Below are 19,998 nucleotides of genomic sequence, written 5' to 3' on the forward strand. Positions count from 1 at the left end.
TTATAGTTTGTAGTATAATCAAACTTAAAGGACACAAGACAAACAGAAGTTTGTCCTGCTGGGAGGGAGGAGTGGGCAAGTGGCCTTGTTTACTTAACTGCTGTCCAAAATCAACTTACTGCAAAACAACAGAACAGTATAATATATGCAACAAATCTCATATCTGTTGTATTTTATGAATGAATAGTCATTATGAAAGCTTGTGCCTAAAATGCACCAACAGTACATCCTTGGAGGCTGCAGTGGTGTAAGTTTATGACTCTTACATCATTACACCAAAATGAAAATCTTTTCTGAAACAAGGTTAATTTCCAAAAGAACAAAAAGTATTGTGAAGATGTAGCAGCTATCTGAGGAATGAAATCTAAATTTCATAGAGGAATGGTGAGTTTAAAGAAATTCTCCAGCAACAGAAAAATTATTGCCAACCATGTGGTCCGTTTCCTCTCTAAAACTGACTTTGAAAGTACTCTGAATACTAATGTTTAGGCATGATGAAAGAAAATCAAACCTGCCCTACAGCAATTTCTTTTAAATAAGTTTCCTCATATACCTTCTTCACTTAAACAAGTATACCTCCTAGCAACTGAGCCACTTATTTGTTTGTTTGTTTATTGATTGATTGGGAAAGGGACAAGAGTGTAGATGAGAAATAAAGACAAGACAGACCACTGCAACAGATTTGTCTGGGCAAGGGCTATAACAAGTATCACTCCAACCCCTGGGAATCAGTTAGCCTCGGGAGGTTCAATTAATTCTTATGATCCCCAGAGATCACATGCTATTTCAGAAAGTCTAGCAGATGCCCTGACAGCAATGAAACTGTGTACAGAAGATACAGACTCATCTCATCTTCCTCTACAAAGTTCAGTATTCTGAGAATGCTACTATCAGGTTATCACCTTATAGTAGTAATAGTAACACCCTTTTACTAATGTCACAGTGATCTCATTTGTAACATGTTTTATTTTCATTTACCTGTCTTTGGAATAACTGCTGTCACAGTTTCTGCTGTCATTCCAACATTTACAAAGACAGATGTTTAAGCTATATGATTCAGCTCTTAGATCTATCTGCGAAGGCTTGGAGGAATTAAAGTAGACTTTGTCTATCTTTTCTATGAAGACAAAAATAAATAAATGTTGACAAGATGTGGAATGTTTTAAAACCCAAACAAACAAACAAACAAAAGATACACTCAAAGGAATGTCACAGCGACAAGATTCTTTAAAAGTTAACATAGCTTAAGTGTTTCAAAGGCTAATTCATTAAAGAGCTGACATGGACAAATACGTCTACCAAAGCTAGGTATCTGATTGAAATATATGGTTTTAAAGGAACAATCTTATGTTGATTATCCCTGACAATAGTACTCACAACTTCTGAGAGACAGGGAAAGATGAAAGCACACATTGCCTGGAAGAAATGTCTCTCACCTGATTAATCCTAAGAGCTCCATTTTAAATAAAGATTGAGAAAATGCACTATATACCTACAGAATAATGTAATACTAGAGCTGCATCCTCAAAATTTTCTACTTTCATTAACTCAAGTAAGTCTGAATACACATTATAGTAATTAAGGACCTAAAAGATGATATCTGAAAGGTTAACAAAATACTACCAGCCTCTTCTACCCCTGGGACAAGACCTATCTCCAGTTTGCAGTCCAACAAGTCCAGCAATCTAGTACAGTCCTGTCTTCTTTGTGGACATGAGCAATAAATGATGGACAGTGAACCAGAAAAAGTGAATTCAGTAGTACCCCAAAACCAATTACAGCAACAAAATCTGGAAAAGTGGACAGATTTGTACAGTATTTATTTTCAGAGTTAAATCCACCACAGGTTTCCCGACTAAGATTTTGAGTAACGCAAACTGAGAAGGGCCTCAAGATTTCATTATTTGAACATACAACTCAGCTACCTAGCATTTAGGATTGTAGGACTGAAAAAAATCCATTAAAATGGAAAAATGAAGAAGAATATTAAGACACAAAGACAGAAATGATAATCTGCGTTGACTAAAATCTTGCAATCTCAGCACACTGCAAATATGATTGGATTTTGTGCAATGTGATGGTTAAAGTTGCTTATTCCAAAGCTGAGTTGTTCCTGCTTGCCATTAGAACAGAAAAGAGAACATCTCAGTTGCTAACTTTTAAATACTGTTTTTATTCACATTTTTCCAAAATATCCTTGCTACCAGTCTCATTCTACATCTTCTTCCTATGTACCGTTCCATGTTGATTCAAACTCAAGCAACTCTTTTTACATTCAAAATTGAAAGTATTCTTTTGACTTAATTCTATTAAACAGTCCTAGATGTCAAAAAGGCTAAGGCTAGGTTGGATGAGCAACCTGGTCTAGTGGGCTGGCATCCTTACCCGTGGTGGAGGAGTTGGACCAAGGTCCCTTCCAGCCCAAACCATTCCATGATGATATGAAAACCACAGGAAAAAAGATTCAAATATATCAATTTGACACATTTGAGGAAAGTAAATTGAATACATAATGCTATTTCCCAAAATTTAGTATAATGTATCTATAAACAAACAAACAAACAAAAAGACCTAGGTTACAACCAACTTTTAATTTTAGATTGTTTTCAAAACAAACCGTATTTTATACAATGATGGAGAGGACTTATTCTGGACAATTACAATTGAGTTTGCCTTTTAGTAGAGAAATAGTGCATAATATTTAAAATGACTAATTTTACTACTTCCAAAGACAATCCCTTTGTAATCCAAAGTTTAGTTCTGTATAACTATTTAGCTATTTTTTCTTTTCTAATCATCTTTTGATAAATGTCTACTTATCACCCTTCCATTTATGCCTAAGATCTTGCACTAAACTCAGCTTCTTTTTGGAAGATTTTTCATAACATGACTTAATGTGGAATGAAGTCTCTCTTTTTATAGCATGTGGGCACTTCACTGATAGGCCACACCAGCAATACTGGTAGAGAATGAGTTGAAATTTGTATAATCAGTGTAGTGTGACAGGCAGAATATTTCTGTCAAACTATACTGGTTTCTAAAACTGTATTTTTGTGAAATGGGAAATAATAATAATTTAAAGTGCTATTTATATCAGCATTTAAGTCCCACCTCATTCACATGATTCTTTTTTCCTACTGTAAATTCTTTGTTTTCAACAGAATTATCTCTAATTTACACGGGTGTTAGCAAAACAAGCATCATTTATTTATATTTTCATATATTAGAGTTATTTACACAGTGGAAAAAAAACAAAACAAAAAAAGTGGTGCTGACAGAGACTGGAGATTTGCACACATTGTAAGAGATGGCTGGGATCTCAGAGAACTTATTACCTGAAAAGTCAGGACAGATAAAGACATCACAGTTCTACCAGCCAGGGCACACAAAGAATATTCAGGGCAGACCAAGAAAGACCAAGGTGAAGCAACCTTCCAAAGGTCATATTGAGGGTCAGTGACGAAGATGTGAAAAACACCGAGATTTTCCTGACTTAGTTCGATGTCTGAACTCATGCTGCCTTTCTGCACAGTCAAAAACAAAGCATAAGGAATCTAAAGCAAATGCCCCGTGTAAGACCACTGCACTGCTGAAACAAACATGTTTGAAACCTAATTTAAGAGGTCAGCTCGAGCACTTCTTACACTCCGTAAGACATTCCTCATGTCTGTTGGCCGCTTATGAAATGTGTTTTCTTAAAACACTGTCACTGCTTTGTACAGTTCTCCTCCCTAGAGCTATTATACCTCTCTGGTAGCCCTTTCGATGTGCGCTTTGGGGAACTCCTCAATTCTCACCTTTCTAAATTACTGAAGACTTCACAAGGCTGTGCCTTCTGTTTGTTCTACTCTCTCACAGTAATCTGATCAACATTCATTGAACAATTATTTCTACATGAACCGTTAAATCAATCATTACTGGAGACCTTTCTCCTCCTTTTCAAGTTCTATTTTTCCTGTCATTTTCTCAGTAAGTTTTCCTATCTGTTCAAATTCAGAGTATCACACCTATCTATCTCCCACATTTTCCAGTTACAAAAACTGTTTCTATCTCTCAGACCGTGAACTCATCATTACCTTTAAAATGGGCTTCCTTCAGTATCTCCAAATTAGACACCGAGCTAAATATCAGATTTTAGAAAGTAGTCTCTCCAAGTGATTTAAAGGAGGTACAGGTGGACCCATATCCTTCCAGGGATTGCACAGCAGAAGTCTCCAAGTAGCTCCCAGCTGAGCCTGCTGGAGCCCCGTTCTCTCCAAAATTTAAAAGAAGTTCTTTTCCCCTGAGGTAGAATAGGAAGGCATTCACAGGCTGCTGAAAATAGTTCCCTGTTCAGTTTTAGTTTTTTGGATCTGATTGCATACTGACTAGTATTAGTGGGTCATGGTCTGTGAGAATGCTTTGCAAGCACTGTAACAAGAACGAAACTTGCACTAATATCAATAAGATTATCCACGTGAATCAGACATGCACCTCAGCTTTTCAGGAGACATACATGCAGTTACATTGGTTGCATCATTTAACCATTTCCTTAAGCTGATAAGACAAAGGGGTATATACAAATACACTCTGCAAAATATTTTAAGCCATATCCGTTATCATCCTTCCCTATCACAGTCATAGAAAACAAAGGAAAATGGCATCCTTTTAAAACTAAGAAGTGAAGAAAAACAGTATGGAAAACCTTTCTAAAATTTTTCCATTTATTCTTCATTTTTAGTAATCGAGTTTTTATCTATTAAGACATCCACATTATATTCTGTTCCTGGCAAACTGTATGCATCACTTCCCATATGCCTTCTGTAAACTAGAAGAGTTCAGCCATTCACTTCATTCATTAAAATTCACAGAGCCTATTATTCTGTTTACAGTCTAATAGATATTCACTGTCACTATTCAGGCCTCTGATTCAATTTGCCTAAATCCCAGATGCAGAGTAATCCTGATGGAGATTAGCTTAATTTATCACCAATTTCTTTGCAGAACCAAGAAAGGTTGGTATTTCATAATAAAAGCTGTGGTTCGCTGTGGTTCGCTGTGGTTCTCCTTTTTTTTTTTTTTTTTCCCCCTAAAGCAGTCTGCATAGTGAAAAAGAAGAGTCTGTTTTTTTAAGGGTAAGATTTTTCAGTTTTGCTTTGCATGTCAAGACACTTTCTCTTAAAGGTGTGTATTCTACAGATAAGAAGACTAGTTCTCATCAAACTAGAATGCTTTCCTACAACCATATATTATGCTGATTTTGCCTGGCCACAGATTGGCAGACTCATTGTTTACTCCAGACAATACAAAATAATCACCCTGGGTATACTTTCCTAGGTAAAGCATTGACAGTTTGAAGAGTAATAAATGAATTATACTTACTTTTTCACTGCTAAAGATTCCCAGTGCGGAACATTTTCTAGCAACGTGAAGTCATGTGAAAGGTGCCCACTTTCAAAGCAAAACTGACAGTGTTGATTTATGATAGTGATGTTGTCTGCTGTCATTTGCAAAATGTCCCAGTGACCCACTGTGGAAACCTTTGGTCAGACAACACTTCTAACTTGGCAGGTTTCATGTACAGTTGTGTGAACAACTCAAAATAAACCAATTTTCATCTGCACAGTTCAGTTCTATTCTAATGAAAATTTAGTCCATTTCTTCCAATTATAAGATTTTACAGTTACCTATTATGCTTAGCATTTTTGAATGAAGGAACAAAACATCAAGGCTCAAATAATAGCATCCTGTGTCTTATCCAGGTAGCCCTATAAAAACCACTTCTTCACAGCCTGTGACCACTTTAGAGCAATAATACTGCCAGGGAAATTGAAGCCACAGATTTTTAGAATACAGTGGAAATGTCCTATGAAGAATATTTCTTACTGTTGCACTGTAACTAGAGAACTCTGAGAGTCTGCTGCAAGGACTAACTTCTGTCAAAAGAACTGACTTTGTAGTTGGAGGTACAGTCAGAAGCAGTGTACTTACACTGCTCTCTTGTTGGAAAGAAATTGATCATAAAGCCATGGAACATTTCCCAAATACTTGAATATCCCAATGAAAAATACGTATCATCCCTATTTCTTCTCTTCCTTCCTTTCTCTTTCTGAGATAAAGAACAAACAGGACATCATCTACACATCAACATTCTGAGAAGAACGTGTTTCCTGGCAATGCTCTCTCCCAACACAGAACAGTTAAGGAGAAAATGACTATGATTGTAAATAATAGGAATTTGCCAAATGGCAGGATTTTTTTAACAAGAAAGCAGTGAGTCATTAATTAGGTCCATTATTTGTAACAGGATTCTAGTTTCACATGACATTTTCAATTACAAGTACAACTGAAAAAGGCAGCCTCAACATCTCTATTGTCATGTAAAGCTGTCCCTGTTCTGCCCTGTGTGGGGTGCACTAAAGCTGTTGCTCTGGGTTTTCAGAAGGTTAACTTAAATTGGTGCCTTCTCCTGAGAGCTCAGTTAACCCATGCAGTGCCCTCAAGGGAGGGCATTTCACTTGGGCAGGAAAAAAAGCAGTAGGAGTCATCCACAGGTGGAACTTTTTAACAGAAGTGTTAATAGTTGACTACTGCAGTAAACTGACATGCCATAGTTAACTGTATATTAAACTGTATCCCATGACAGCAGTGAGAAAAATATGCCATGGAAAAAATAGATGCCAAAATAAAGGCAAACTGCAGAAAGGTTAAGAGAGATTAACACATACTAAGATATAAGGTAAGCTGACTGCACCAAGGAGCGGTAGAAGGCGGCTTTGGACACGTATGTGGCCACAAAGCAGAGATACACCTAGCTTAAGACCTGCTCTGAGTAGAAGAAATGAGGGCAGATGTCTTAGGAGGGTGAGAATTAGATCTCCAAGTAGATCCACTAAGCTTGCCAAGCAAACTGCTGTGGGTCTTGATTTTGGCAGTCAATTTTATCAGATGGTTATACTGGAGACCTATCAAGAACAATGCCAGAACAGACCAGATGTGAACTGTGCTTCTGTGGGTATCCTCAACGGAGGGCACACACCTCCCAAACCACAGAGGCATTATGGAAGTGAGAAACGCACTAAGCTGACTTTAAAGCATTTGGCTGCCATCACCTACTTATTACTGCAGTACTTGAATATAGGTGCCTTCTCAGAATTTTGGAACATCTTCCTCAAGGTCAGAGGAGTTCTGAGATGCTCATGCAGATGTCATCAATGCAGACTAACATTGCTTTCTTCTACTTTTTTTTTTTTTTTTTTAAAATATATATAATAAATGGGTTTTGATACCGTACACTTGAGTAGGACACATAATGTCACCAAGTATTACTGAGCCTTGCTATTTCAGGAAGAATCTTTGGCAGCCAATATGTAGTAAACCCTCATGTGAGATTAGAAAAAAAACAACAAAAAAACACACAATAATGAAGGAAAACAATTAGGGAAGGTTTTGGACTGTTTCAAACTGTTTGGACTCTCCAAACCAGTACACTGCATCCTGTATTCACCCAGCCAAGTAGTCTAACGACAGAGTTTTAACTTTGTCCAGCAGCTGTTTTCTGTGTGTGTAGTTGCAGGCGCTACAAAGACAACAAAGAACATTTTGCTCTGATTGTTGTGCTGCACATAGCTTGCAAGATCCACCTGAGGATCCCCTACTGCAATGTAAGATATAGGAAATATTGAACAATGGTATACTGTAGAAACTGAATGGTACAAAGAGAATTTATGGTGCTGGTAGATTCTGGATGGGATGAAAAGATGTGGCTTTACAAAAAGAATCTAAAATCCTCTCGGGGTGACTAGCAGCTTTCTATAGGTGGCTTGTACTCTTCCGTAATAAAGGTATGTTTCATTATGCCTAGATTACATTATACTTATAGCCTTACCTTCAGTATTATTTATCTTAAATGCCATTGATAAATTTTATCAGGATTTGATATCTAGCTGTGAAAATGTTTTACAATCAAGTTTAGCTCTCATCTTCACAGAAATCTAGAAGCATCTAAATCTTATGAATTACTTTTCAATACAACCACTCAGGCAATTTTTAATCTATTTAACATATTATTGACATTGCATAGCGTAAATTTTTTATCCGAACACCTCAGAGAGCTAGATCATATATCTTAAAAAACAGTACCTTAAAATGAACAGTAACGTTTGTCAACTGACTTGCATTTCCTTAAAGGAAAGAAAGCAGGTTTATTCAATGCAAATTATTTCACATGAAGCCATTCTAAGAAGTATAACTATGCCTCTACGGTTTAATACTTAAATAATTGAATTTCATATTAGATTTTCATTATTTTAGCCAGAAATGAGGTCAGACTAAGTGACCTAAAAATGTCTATCCTGACTGCCTTTTCTGAATGTCAACTCTATATTAACATTTTTAAATTACTCCAATGCTCATGTCAGTTTTAGAGTACATATTTATTTTGAACTCTTACTCAAAATGAGGATTAGCAAGAAACAAATTCCTTAAAAAGCCCCGTAACAGTGTTAAGACATAACATTTCTCAGTTTAAAATACTTCTTACTTAAATTGTTTACAAGTCTCCACCGATCACAATCAGTGGAGACTTGTTATGTTAGATTTGGGTGTGTTTCATCATCATTTATGTCAGTCTACTACCTTTCAGGTACAGAACAGAAATGCAACATTTCTGTCTTTACACTGTTGCACAGTTGCTCTGTCTAATACTAGGTTATATACAGCCTGTAGTATCAGTCTTATTACTAGCATATTTTCAAATCCTGCTCTTCACGCTTTGGCATGGCTAACCATTTTGACCATCTTCAGTCTCTTCTCCATCCTCAATAACAACTTTGGAGAATGTGCTACTCTGACCAACAGTTACGTACGTCAACCTATTACAGGTGCCACTTTGGTCTCAGTGAATGTAATTTAGGACAGAACACCTGATATCCATAACACACGTCAGCAAAAATATGCTGAAAAATGGCTTAGAACATATTTGGTAGCTTCTGTTGGCAATTGCACCTTACACAGTTTTTAGAAACTAGATTTTATAATCTAGCAATTTTTGTTACATGCTTACAAGTTCCTGATCTGGGCTCCCAACAGCAGTACTTTATTGTATATTACAGATATCTGATTAACTCATCAAATGCTGTAATTTGAACCAGTGCTGTTTAACAAACTCCTACCAGAAATGTCTCCCTCAGATTTTGTGACTTTGCACACTGATACAAATGCACTCAAGATTCCATCATTCTGAGTTGTCAGTAACTCCAAAGCCAATTGTCCTTTAGTTCAGAATCACAGTACCCTCCCCTGCTCTCCCTCCCAACTTGTAAACACCTTTGTTGTACATTTTGTCTAATAGTAAAAGCCTTCCTGAATGGAAAATTAGTGTAACAGTACAAATATATGCAAGAAATGTTTGCAATAAAATGATGCATTATCATCCCACTATGTGTATGTTGGCTGTTACGACTTCTAACTTCTCTTCATATATCAAGTTTACTTATCTACTTTTCTTGTACAGACTTTTTACATTTTAGTAAATAAAACCCTTTATTTTCTCTTCACACTCTTTGCTAGACAAGTCAGATTGCTTGTTATGGCCTACATGAGACTTAAAACAACAACAACAAAAACCTGTTAAAAAAAATTTACATCTGATGTTTCGTAGTTTGCAGGTAGCCTTCTAATTACTAGTTAAACATCACGCGCAGATTATTCTTTTTACGAATTTTCCTGTACCATTAGAATGAGGCTCAGTGTTTCATAACACCAAAGCCTTTAGCTTTACCTCTCTTGCACACCTAACTGTCAATATTAGCATGAGGGCTGCTCTGAAAGTAATGCCTGTTTTATTATGTTGTCCTACAATGTCAGGGGTGGATGCTGGTGTTACAACAGTAGAGGTTGAACCTTCCCACCAATATTCCATTACATGCTGTTCTTGCGTGATAGATGGCAGTAGAGGGGCACTCTGACACAATGGCATCTGACACGGAAGTGTGCCTGAAGCATCGCTGTGGAATTGAATTCATCCATAAGGAAAAAACTGCATATACTGACATTCACTGATGCTTGCTCAATGTTTATGGAGACCAAAAAGTGATGTGAGCACAGTGAAATTGTGGGTGTGTTTTGGGACAGCAGCAGTGGGTCACCTCCACTGGTGCAGTTTCTTATGTGTCTGGCAAAAATGCATAGCTAATGATGGTGGTGCTGATCTTTGGTGCTTTGTAGCTGAGGATTTTCTGTATGAAATGGTGTTATTATGCTATTGTATCTGTTAGAATTTCCATGGAAATAGACATGAGATGTAACTTCTGCAGTGACCTGTGTACACTCAGTCTTTTTCTCTTGCAGAGGCTGGCAGAATGCAGAGCACTCCTCTGCATTTTGTGCAATACAAGTATTCATAATTCTTGAAAGGATTTGATCCATTTGGCAAAAAGGAAATGCTTCTCGATTCTTGCCCTTTTATGGGTCACATACCTACAGACCACTTGGCAGTTTTGCCTGTAGATGATCCCTGAATGGCTCATATTTATATTAAATTAAATTAAATTAAATTAATTTTATATTTATATTAAATGGCTACATATTTATATTTTTTCTGTGTATGGTATGATCATATACATGCTAATGAATACTTGTGTTATTAGAAAAGCTACAGTCATTCATCAAAGAATTAAGTACATAGTTGCTGGTATGTAACTTGTGTCATTACTGCTGCTTCTACTTCCTCACTTGCTAATTTTTGTTAAAGTCTTTCATTGTAGGAATATGTAAAGTATCTGTATGGCAAACAATTGTTTATCTCCTTTTTCAGTAATTGCCACTACTGCATTTTATTCAATGAAGTCACTCCACTGATGAGGGAACTCTGGTCCTGTTGTGAATAATATAGGGTGTTTTATTGAAACAACTAATATACATTAGGTTAGTTTATGTTTTCCCAAACTTAGCCACCAGCAACTATGTAGCTATGGAAAGAGAACGTGTTTCTTTCTCCCCAAATAGAATTCTCTATTAGAAGAAAGCACATCCTTCCCCATGAAAAAGAAGTTTCAAAAGCGTATCTTGTGGGAAATGAGGTAATACAGAGTAATCAGCAGATATTAATATTATCCATGGTTTTGGTGAAATCTTTCCTGCAGAGTGATTTATTGTACAACTATGCCCTTTTTTTGTGTGTATGAAAAAAAATTTAAAAAGTACACTGGCAGCCATATACAAAAGGGTACAAATATGAATGACTGTTATTCTCCAGAAGCCTAGAGGAGAGACCTACAGCCACCGGCTCTCTCCTTCCTATTCAGACCAGTTCATAGCTGACACCCAGCCAGTGCAAGAGCTTCAAAGACTCTTCCAGTTCACAAAATGTGGCACAGACTAGGTCTTAACCCTTTATACTTTCACCCAAGACTACCTTTATTTATCTGAACACCTGATAGAAAATCAAAATTCAAACCTTCACAAACGTCATGAACTCGTCTATTTTGTCATTGGCAAGCAGTAGCTTCCTTTGAACAGTCTCCAAAGCTTGCCCACTCTGTCTAGCCAATCCGTGTAGTTGCTGAGATGCTGCAGACTCGAGTTCAGTCATAGCATATTCGGTCTCAATCACTTTGCTCTCTAGATTGGACAGCTTGAGCACCTGGAACACAACACAGGGACACAGCAGTGATATGATAAAAGCTGACAGGCAGGCGTGGTAGTTCACAATCAAACAAACCTACCACAAAATGATAAATAGCACAGAACAAGTAAAAATACTTTCATAGGGAAAAGAAACATCATTTGCAGTCACTGAGTCCATGTTTCAGCATCTAAATTCCAGTGAGCAAATAAAAACAGTGAAACATGTTACTATGATTCATTTTTTCCTTTATGTATTTTAAACATCTTAGATGATGACTTTGCAACTTTTCATTTAAACGTAAGGCATGAAAAAGTTCCACAGTAAACTCAACACAAAGCTAATATACCTTTTTCTCCAGCTCATCTTTAGCCTTGTGGTACATCTGCTCATAATGAGACTTCTCTTTTGTAGCTACATTAAGTCTTTGTTTCAGTGAGTCAATGGAGGTTTTTTTGTTTGCACAGTCTTCAGACAGTGACTTCACCTGAAACAAAAGTGAAATTTGATTATTAGAAAGATATAAAACATAAAAGTAAAATTCAAGCCTATTCACACTGCAACATACCTCCCTGCTTTACATAAATTATTTTACTAAAGCAACTTCTGAAATAACAAAGACTATTATTGCTGATCACCTAGCAGAGATCAGTTTCCATACACATTCCTGTTATACAAAGCCTTGTACTAAATGTAAAGAAAACTCTTCATTTGCAAGTCTGCAATGTCACAGTGGATGTAAAAGTGAATAAACCACAGCTTTCACTCATTTATTCAATCAGCTGTAACCCACATCAATCAAAACCAAGTTGAGGAAATAATAATTGTTAAGAAGCTAATAGTCTCTACAGCATCTTAGGTAATTATTATAATTTTGCCATACAATGCAAACACTGGTTCTGTGTAAAATGAAAGAGGCCAACGCTCCTAGAATATCATTCATGTTCAACTGACAGTATTAATCACAAAGTTGTCCAGGCAGTATCGAGTAACACGGAATTTCTTTGATCTTCTGCTGAAGTTAGTGTAAAATTTATGAAGCTGATTTTCCATATGGAATAACCAAAGTAATGGATGGAATGTGAAAATTGCAGCATTTATAATACTCAAAAACAGGATTAAAGTACGTCCTTCCATTCTAAATATTTTTTCAAAAAACAAAACCAGGTATTTCTTTCACATTTTTTGTTTGTTTGTTTGTTTGTTTGTTTTCAAAAAACAAAACCAGGTATTTCTTTCACACTTAAACTCCCTTGCTTACTTATGCTTTCACTCTCTGGCTGAGCGTCTCTTAATAGCACCTCATCTTTGGCATGGAGGGTAAGAGAGTAGCTCTCTAGAGCTGAAAGCACTTAATGACTTTAAGCAGAGGTAGTGTCTACAGTATGCAGCAAGCACCTGCATTCTATGATAAAAAAAGGCAAACAGGTAAATTGTTTATTTCTATCTTGAGGTCATATGCCACAAAACCTCACAGACATCCAAATGTCACAATCTTTTTTGGGAATTAAAGACTAACGTGCAATATACTGCTTGGATAATAATGGAAAAATGCCAAGACATATAGAAGTTCTTATACTTGTATAAGAATTTCACGTCAGTGAAACTGTCCTAGAATTTTGTTGGGTAAATCTAGTTTAGAAATTAAGCTTCACCTATTCAGATAGAACTACTGTTAAGTGTTAAAAGCTGGTAAATGTGAATCGTTCATAATACTCCAGTACAATACAAATTAACATATTAAACCATTTAAATACTGCACTCAAGAGATGTGCAAGGACCTCATTAGCATGTGTCAGGTAAAATCATCCTTGCTTCAGGTCTGCTGCTTTTAAAGAACCTGGACTGTATAAAACAAAATCATGCTACTTAACAGCATGTCTTTGCAATTCAGTGTCCTGAATACTTCAGATTTTAGTTACCTCAAGATCAGACATTAAACTATGCTGAATTTGTCCAAACTATCATATACTGATAGTTTGATATACTGTATACTGATTTCATACAAACTAAAGTGGAGGGAGTTATATGTTTAAATTAACTGTATGTCACATGCTTAAAGCAATGTATGGTTTTTGTATGCATAGCATATTAAAATAACTTCTTCAAACACATTAGCTCACACATTGGCATTCTCAAAACTGTAGATAGCAAAAAGTACCTTTCTATCAAGACTTTCTAGTGTTTCGTTACAGGCTTTCTCATTCTCTTGGTTTGCTTTTATACGAGACCTTAAGTCTTCTATCAAATGTCTTTTCATATTAAGGTCCCTCTCCAATCGAGAAATCCTGAAAGGGAAGAAGTCACACTGCATGCTAGTAAGAAAATACTACTGATACGCAACTGATTTAAACAATTAAAAAAAAGATCTGCAGTAGAAAAACTATCATTCCATAGTTTACAAATTTTTTTGGAATAAAAGTTGATTCCAATCTTGAAGCTTACCTCACTCTTAACCATAAATACACACCAATGGATAATTTTTAAATACATTAATTATTTTGTGATTTGCTTTTTAATGTGTTTTGTGCTCTAAACTGCATTATTTCATCTCATAATAATACTTTCTAAGATATCACTAAAAAGAAAAGAAGGAATTCAGATTAATTAAAATTTGATATTTTGAAGAATATATCTTTCAAAAATTATTTTGTACAAAATTATTCTATTATGTATATAGTTTTTTTAAAAGAAAGTGAAGGGGGGAATTATTTTCCTTTTATCCAACTCAGCAATGAGCAGAAATACAAGAAAAAAAGCTCCAAAGATTGGAATAAAATTGTCACTTTTCAGAAATTTCTCATCCAAAAAAATTCTCATGTGCTACAAGATGATCTCTGTTTAATGAGAAAATCGTGTCTCAAGCAATGCATCTGCAGTTGTCACACACATTCAGTGTAAACACAAGCAACACCCAGGCTCCGGAAATCCAGACATCTGGATTTCTATTTATGAAAGTAAAAATGACAATCTATTCAGGAATAAAATATTGTTGGTACCATGTCAGTATCATATTAAAAGTCTATTAAATCTTAAAATTTCTTCCATCTATTTCACATTCATGCTACTGTTTTTTTGTAGATTAAATCTTAAAGTTTATGAAAAAACAGAATCTATTCTATGAAGGAAGCACCACCACCAGTAACTCTATTTTAAAGTTAAGCTTAAACACTGTGGTAGAAGACACCAGTTTTATTTGGGAACCAAAAATACACTGTACATGACTCAACGATTCTAAAAGTCCTCTATATGTGAAATGAAAAACAGTCAGATAAGTAAACTGCGTTCTTTCTATAGATATAAAAAAATACGATGGTTAGAAGAGTTAACCTTTGCAATGGGCAAGAAATTCACAGAAACACTAATAGGTTACGTTTATAAAGCAGTATAACTGAAGAACTGTATTACATCAGTCCAAGTAAGTGGGCAGAATAAAAATCTCAGATGCACACTTCAAACCAATACATGTGAATTTCAAAATGAGTGGTAAACCTTAATCAATTCAAATAGAAAGAAATACAACTGTCCTTTTGAACTTTTATGAATGTAAGACTGGATAGTTAATCTTCTTTAAGCATCTGAACCTTGACATGTCTCCTAGCCCCTAGGCAAAGAATTACAGTATTTGAAAGACGGTACTTAACAGTGCTGAGGAATTCATTTAGACTTACATCAAGGATAAAAAAATGTCCACTCTAGGGTCTGAGTTCTGATTTAAGGCATTCTTACTGCAACATAGAGATGCCTATTGCGTAACAGTTTAAATAACATGCGATTTTATCATGTTCATCTTGATTTTCTTAAAATCAAAACAAACCACAAAAACACAGACACACAGACACAAATCCGTAATAGCCCACGAGATCGTAAGAGGAATCCAATGCTCAGTTATTGCCGTACCGACTGCACAGCTGCCGCTGGGTGGCACCAAACACAATGGATAAAAAAGTGAACATACTTAGCCTGGAGTTCCCGAACCTGGTCTTCTTTTTCCTGGACTTCGTTTTTCAGTGACTTAATGGTCGCTGATTGCTTAGTGATTTCAGCATTCGAATTCTGTGTTGGAGAATATCAGAACAGAAATAAATCCGATTCAATGCTACCTCAGTCAACAGCAAATCTGTTTGAAATAATGGTCCGTGTAAACTTCTGCATACTACAAGACTGTATTAAACACTAATGAGAATTGGTTACACTGTACAAAAGGAATATTTTTACTTTCTAGCAACACTTAAACAAAAATGCTTTCATCAGAAAATATTCTCGAAGCCAGTAGTCTTCCAGTGGTACAAAAATGCATGATTAATAGATATTCATCAAAACACCTGCAAGCCGAGTGCCCTAACAGGACCAAATTTTCCCATGCATAGCAAACAGAGAAAAGAAACAAAACCTAGTCTTTATCTGAACCATATTCTTACATGGTTCTAATGCACAAGAGCCTACAGAGAATGGTTTCCAACAGTCCCTTTCATGTTGCAGTTTGGGAATGCCAAAAAATCCTACAACAGCAGTTGTTACCTTTGTATGCCTTGGAACTCAAAGCAAAAGACAAAAAGTTCCTAGTCAGCCACACTAACAAAAATCCTGTTTTTCTCTAATGAAAAAGTACAGTCTCAGTGTTTATGCATATTCCCAAAGAGGAATTCTGTGGTGTTTGTCTATATAGTAGAAAGCAAAAAAACCAAAACAAACCACAACAATCACCACAACTAAAACCCCTTCAACTTCTCCATGGAACTCACAGATAATCTAAGATTCCAAGATTTAAACACAGTATTATTAAATTGCTTTGCAGAAACAAAAACAAAAAAACAAACAAAAAAACCCCCACTGTAGTAGCCATCTTAGCAATCTGAGCATACACTCTGAATGCCATTGCTGAAAATGGCAGCACAGACATACTGCATGTCAAGATTTCAGAACTCCAAGAGGTGTTGCCAAGAGATACATATCTGTGAAGTGTTTGCACAAAATGTATGCATGCCTTTTCGCGGGTTCAGCCAATGTGCTAAAGCGCTTTACTCACTGTGTATACACAGTAAGTGAGGAGATCAGACATGTTATAAACAAAGATTCTTAAGGAGAATTTGTCTGCGCAGTGCAGGCTGTAACACCTATTAACATTAATGGGAGCATTGTACCTAACTCTGTGCAACACCAGTGGAATCTATATTCTTGTGTGCACAGTTAGAAGTAAAATATTGTTCTTAATAACTTCTCTAGTCTGTTTGCTATTATTATAATGTGAGGTACTACAGAAAATTGTTAAGACGATATATGATAATGGAATATAACTTGAGACTTATTTGTTGGGGTTGAACTTTGCTAGCACGAAGCTCAACATCCAGTTACACAGTTTACACATCAGATAGATATGCTCTTGACTATTTCTGTGGAGCCTTGCACAGCTTTTAGAGGCAAAGACATTTGCTTACGGAATTTTGCTTCCAAACTCATCAGCTACACCTAGAATGGTCCTTGTTGGCAAAGTAACAAGGAATCAATATGTACAACATAAACACCTCATAGTAAGCTCTGATAAAAGAACTAACAAAATCAGGTAATTTGAGATTCTGAGCAGCAGCAAAAGCTTTTGCAGCTCATGCCTTCAGACATTCAGAAGAGTAACTGTATACCTTCTTTAAATGTGGTTAACCTGGAACAACAGCTGAAAACTTCTGTAAACTTCTGCTAAAAAAGACTTTCAAAACACTTCTTTTTTCCCTTTCTTTTCCAAATGATCAGGTCAAAATAAGGCTAACAATTTCAGTAACCCACATAAAAAGCTTGTGATGCCCTCACAGTCAAAATACTCATCCAATTCAACCACCAGTGAAGACACAGAATCATAGAATCGTTGTATCCCAAGTTGGAAGGACCCACAGGGGTCATCGATTCCAATGCATGGACACTTGACTATCCTGCAATTGGGATCAAATACTATGTTTATTTTAAACGTGTTTTTATTTGGTTATTTATTTATTTATTTAACATTTAGAATGCAAGGCTTCTTTAAGATGGAATTAAACATTGTGTTAATATTTTTTACATCAGATTCATATAAGGGTGTTAGGACACTCTGTTGTACATACACTGCCTTCACTGAGAAGAGAGGAGGAAGCACTACGATCCAGGCATATAGAATATTGAAAAAGCTCTCAGAGGCATCAATGAAGTCTAGAATCTACATTGTTCACACAAAAAGTCATTGGAGACTGAAAAATGAAATAATCAATTCATCAGTATTTTCCAATCTACAAAAAACTCCAGTATAAAAAGAACAATCTCTCTCTGAAGACAAAAAGAGTAGTGACTAATATGTAACGTTACACCAATAGATTACTGTTACACGAGCTGCGCATTCAGACAAATACTTGTTTCTCCGCTTTCACATAGAGTTGTTGCCTTGCTCCTCCTTAAAGAAAGCAATCACCACAATTCTCATTGAAGTCATTCCACTACACTTTTCAACAAGATACATTTGATTGTACAAAAACCCAAAGCCCTCCCTCCCCCCCCACCCCCAACCCCATTTGGCCTATCTGGTTGCAAAAACTGTATTAATTATACATACCAGTTCAGGTTATGACTACATTTCTATTTAACATCAAAGATTATTTGAAACCAAAGTTGCTAATCCTTGGCATATCACATATAAATGATATGCATATATGAGTGTGCGTGTATGTGTGTTTATACATATATACATATATTTTTCTGCTTGACCCAATTATTAAGTACTGTTCATGTGAATTACACTCAGCACTGAATAATCTGTTCTGTCACCTTTAGTTTGCACTGCAGCTGTTTCATCTCTAAATCAATGTTCTTTGAAGGAGCTGGTGTGACTTCACTCTTGCCAGCAGTTTGAGACAGATGTTCTCTCAACTTCAATTTTCCTTGTAAATCTTCCTTCTCCTGTTGCCATTTGGCCAGGTTGGAGGTCAACACCTGTTTTACAAACAGAAGGAACAGTCACAATTGCATCCTAAAAATACTTCTGCTGGATCAGATCAGACGTTCTGTGGTTTAGAATTCAAGAAGAATGAAACAGTATATATTATCTACAATTATATGGCATTGTTGTTGGTTGAAGTCTCTAGTCAATGCAAAAATGACAAATGGCAGGATAGAGAAGTAAAATAACACCAAAAACAACCAATTTTTTTTAAAGGCAGGATGATTCAAGTTTGACTGTTGTAATTTTTACCATTGCAGGCAAAAATTTTCATACAAAACAAAACAAAACAAAACTGTAATGGTAGTTATTGTTGAAACCTATTTACTTAGAGTCTCTCTGGGATTTTGAAATTATTTCTATACCGATAAAGAAGTACCATGATTTCTCAAACATCAAGGTGCATTAAACAAAGGTGGTTAAATGTCAAATCTGTTTAATGGTGGCCACTGTATGCTTGCTTGAATTGCTGTGCTGATAACTAACTGCTATAAAACATACACTCTTCTCTTGGCTTTTGTTTTGATATTTGTAGGGCTTGTAGAGGTTAAAGCAAAGTGGACCAGCTGCACTAAATATCTTCTGGTTGGCTGGTCTTTACTCATGTTGTGTTATTTCTTCCTTTTTACATATATGCACCATAGCCAGAGAACCACATATTCCATAACCTTGACTCTAGGGCTGAGGTACTTAAGTGGTAAAAGCCAAGCTGGAGCAGGACAGGATAACAGATGTTAGTTGTTTATTCCACTGGGTAGGTCTTACCACCCTATACTGCAGCCAAAATGCTTCTCATTTAGCAACATAAATGCTAAGTCCAATTAGCAGACGAGGCTTGTTAGGGATTTAGTTCAAATAAATAACATGCAAACTAACTCTCGGTCTTGTTGCACTTGATTGACAACTGACAAGACATTTAATCTTTGTAACAATATACTTCAAAGCACTCCTTATTAGAGGCAATCTTTTAAATTAAATAATAATAATAATAATTTAAATGATAATGAATATTATACTATGAAAAGTGGAAAATAAATAATCTTCATGCTAGCACTTGACTTTCACTAATCTGTAGTCAGCTGAAAGCTACGGATGGCCTAATGACTGTCTGCTCCAGAAGTTCTATCTTTTTAATCTAAAGAAGACTGTAATACCATAGTTTAATACAGGAAACAATTATACTAAATAGTATTGGAAGTGTCTCAAAAGAGGAAAAAAATTGCATGATAAGAAATTGGATAATTTCTTTTCTTGACCAAGAATGTGTGCGCACACATTTTCTATCTGTGTTAATATATCCACTCTTCCACATCAGCCCTATGAGGATCCCGTGTATATCCAAATAAAAGAAATACTATTTACAGACATGCTTATTTTCATTATAAACAACATCAGAAATTGCGCATATTCTACATCAGCTTAAAAATGATCT

General features: G+C 35.8%; 1 protein-coding gene across 18 annotated transcripts in view; it reads right to left on the bottom strand.

Annotated features, from left to right (window-relative positions):
* The window catches only part of CNTLN (centlein), a 177,211-nt gene that overhangs the window by 13,284 nt on the left and 143,929 nt on the right, over window positions 1-19,998 (bottom strand). For 16 of the 18 annotated variants that reach the window (XR_014939174.1, XM_085528301.1, XM_085528300.1 and 13 more), the window contains 5 exons: window positions 18,395-18,559; window positions 15,564-15,661; window positions 13,767-13,893; window positions 11,955-12,092; window positions 11,438-11,623 (listed from right to left, as the gene is read on the bottom strand). Coding sequence is in view for 15 of the 18 variants with exons in the window: in XM_085528301.1 (XP_085384427.1) it covers window positions 11,438-11,623; window positions 11,955-12,092; window positions 13,767-13,893; window positions 15,564-15,661; window positions 18,395-18,559 (714 nt within the window). In the remaining 3 variants the exon portion in view is untranslated. Of the gene's footprint in view, window positions 1-11,437; window positions 11,624-11,954; window positions 12,093-13,766; window positions 13,894-15,563; window positions 15,662-18,394; window positions 18,560-19,998 lie in introns of those variants that run through there. The other 2 variants (XR_014939173.1, XR_014939175.1) reach the window with 2 other exon arrangements.

The sequence above is a fragment of the Coturnix japonica genome, chromosome Z (assembly GCF_054131305.1).
Source record: "Coturnix japonica strain WE chromosome Z, WE-NBRP24, whole genome shotgun sequence".
NCBI classification, from domain to species: domain Eukaryota; kingdom Metazoa; phylum Chordata; class Aves; order Galliformes; family Phasianidae; genus Coturnix; species Coturnix japonica.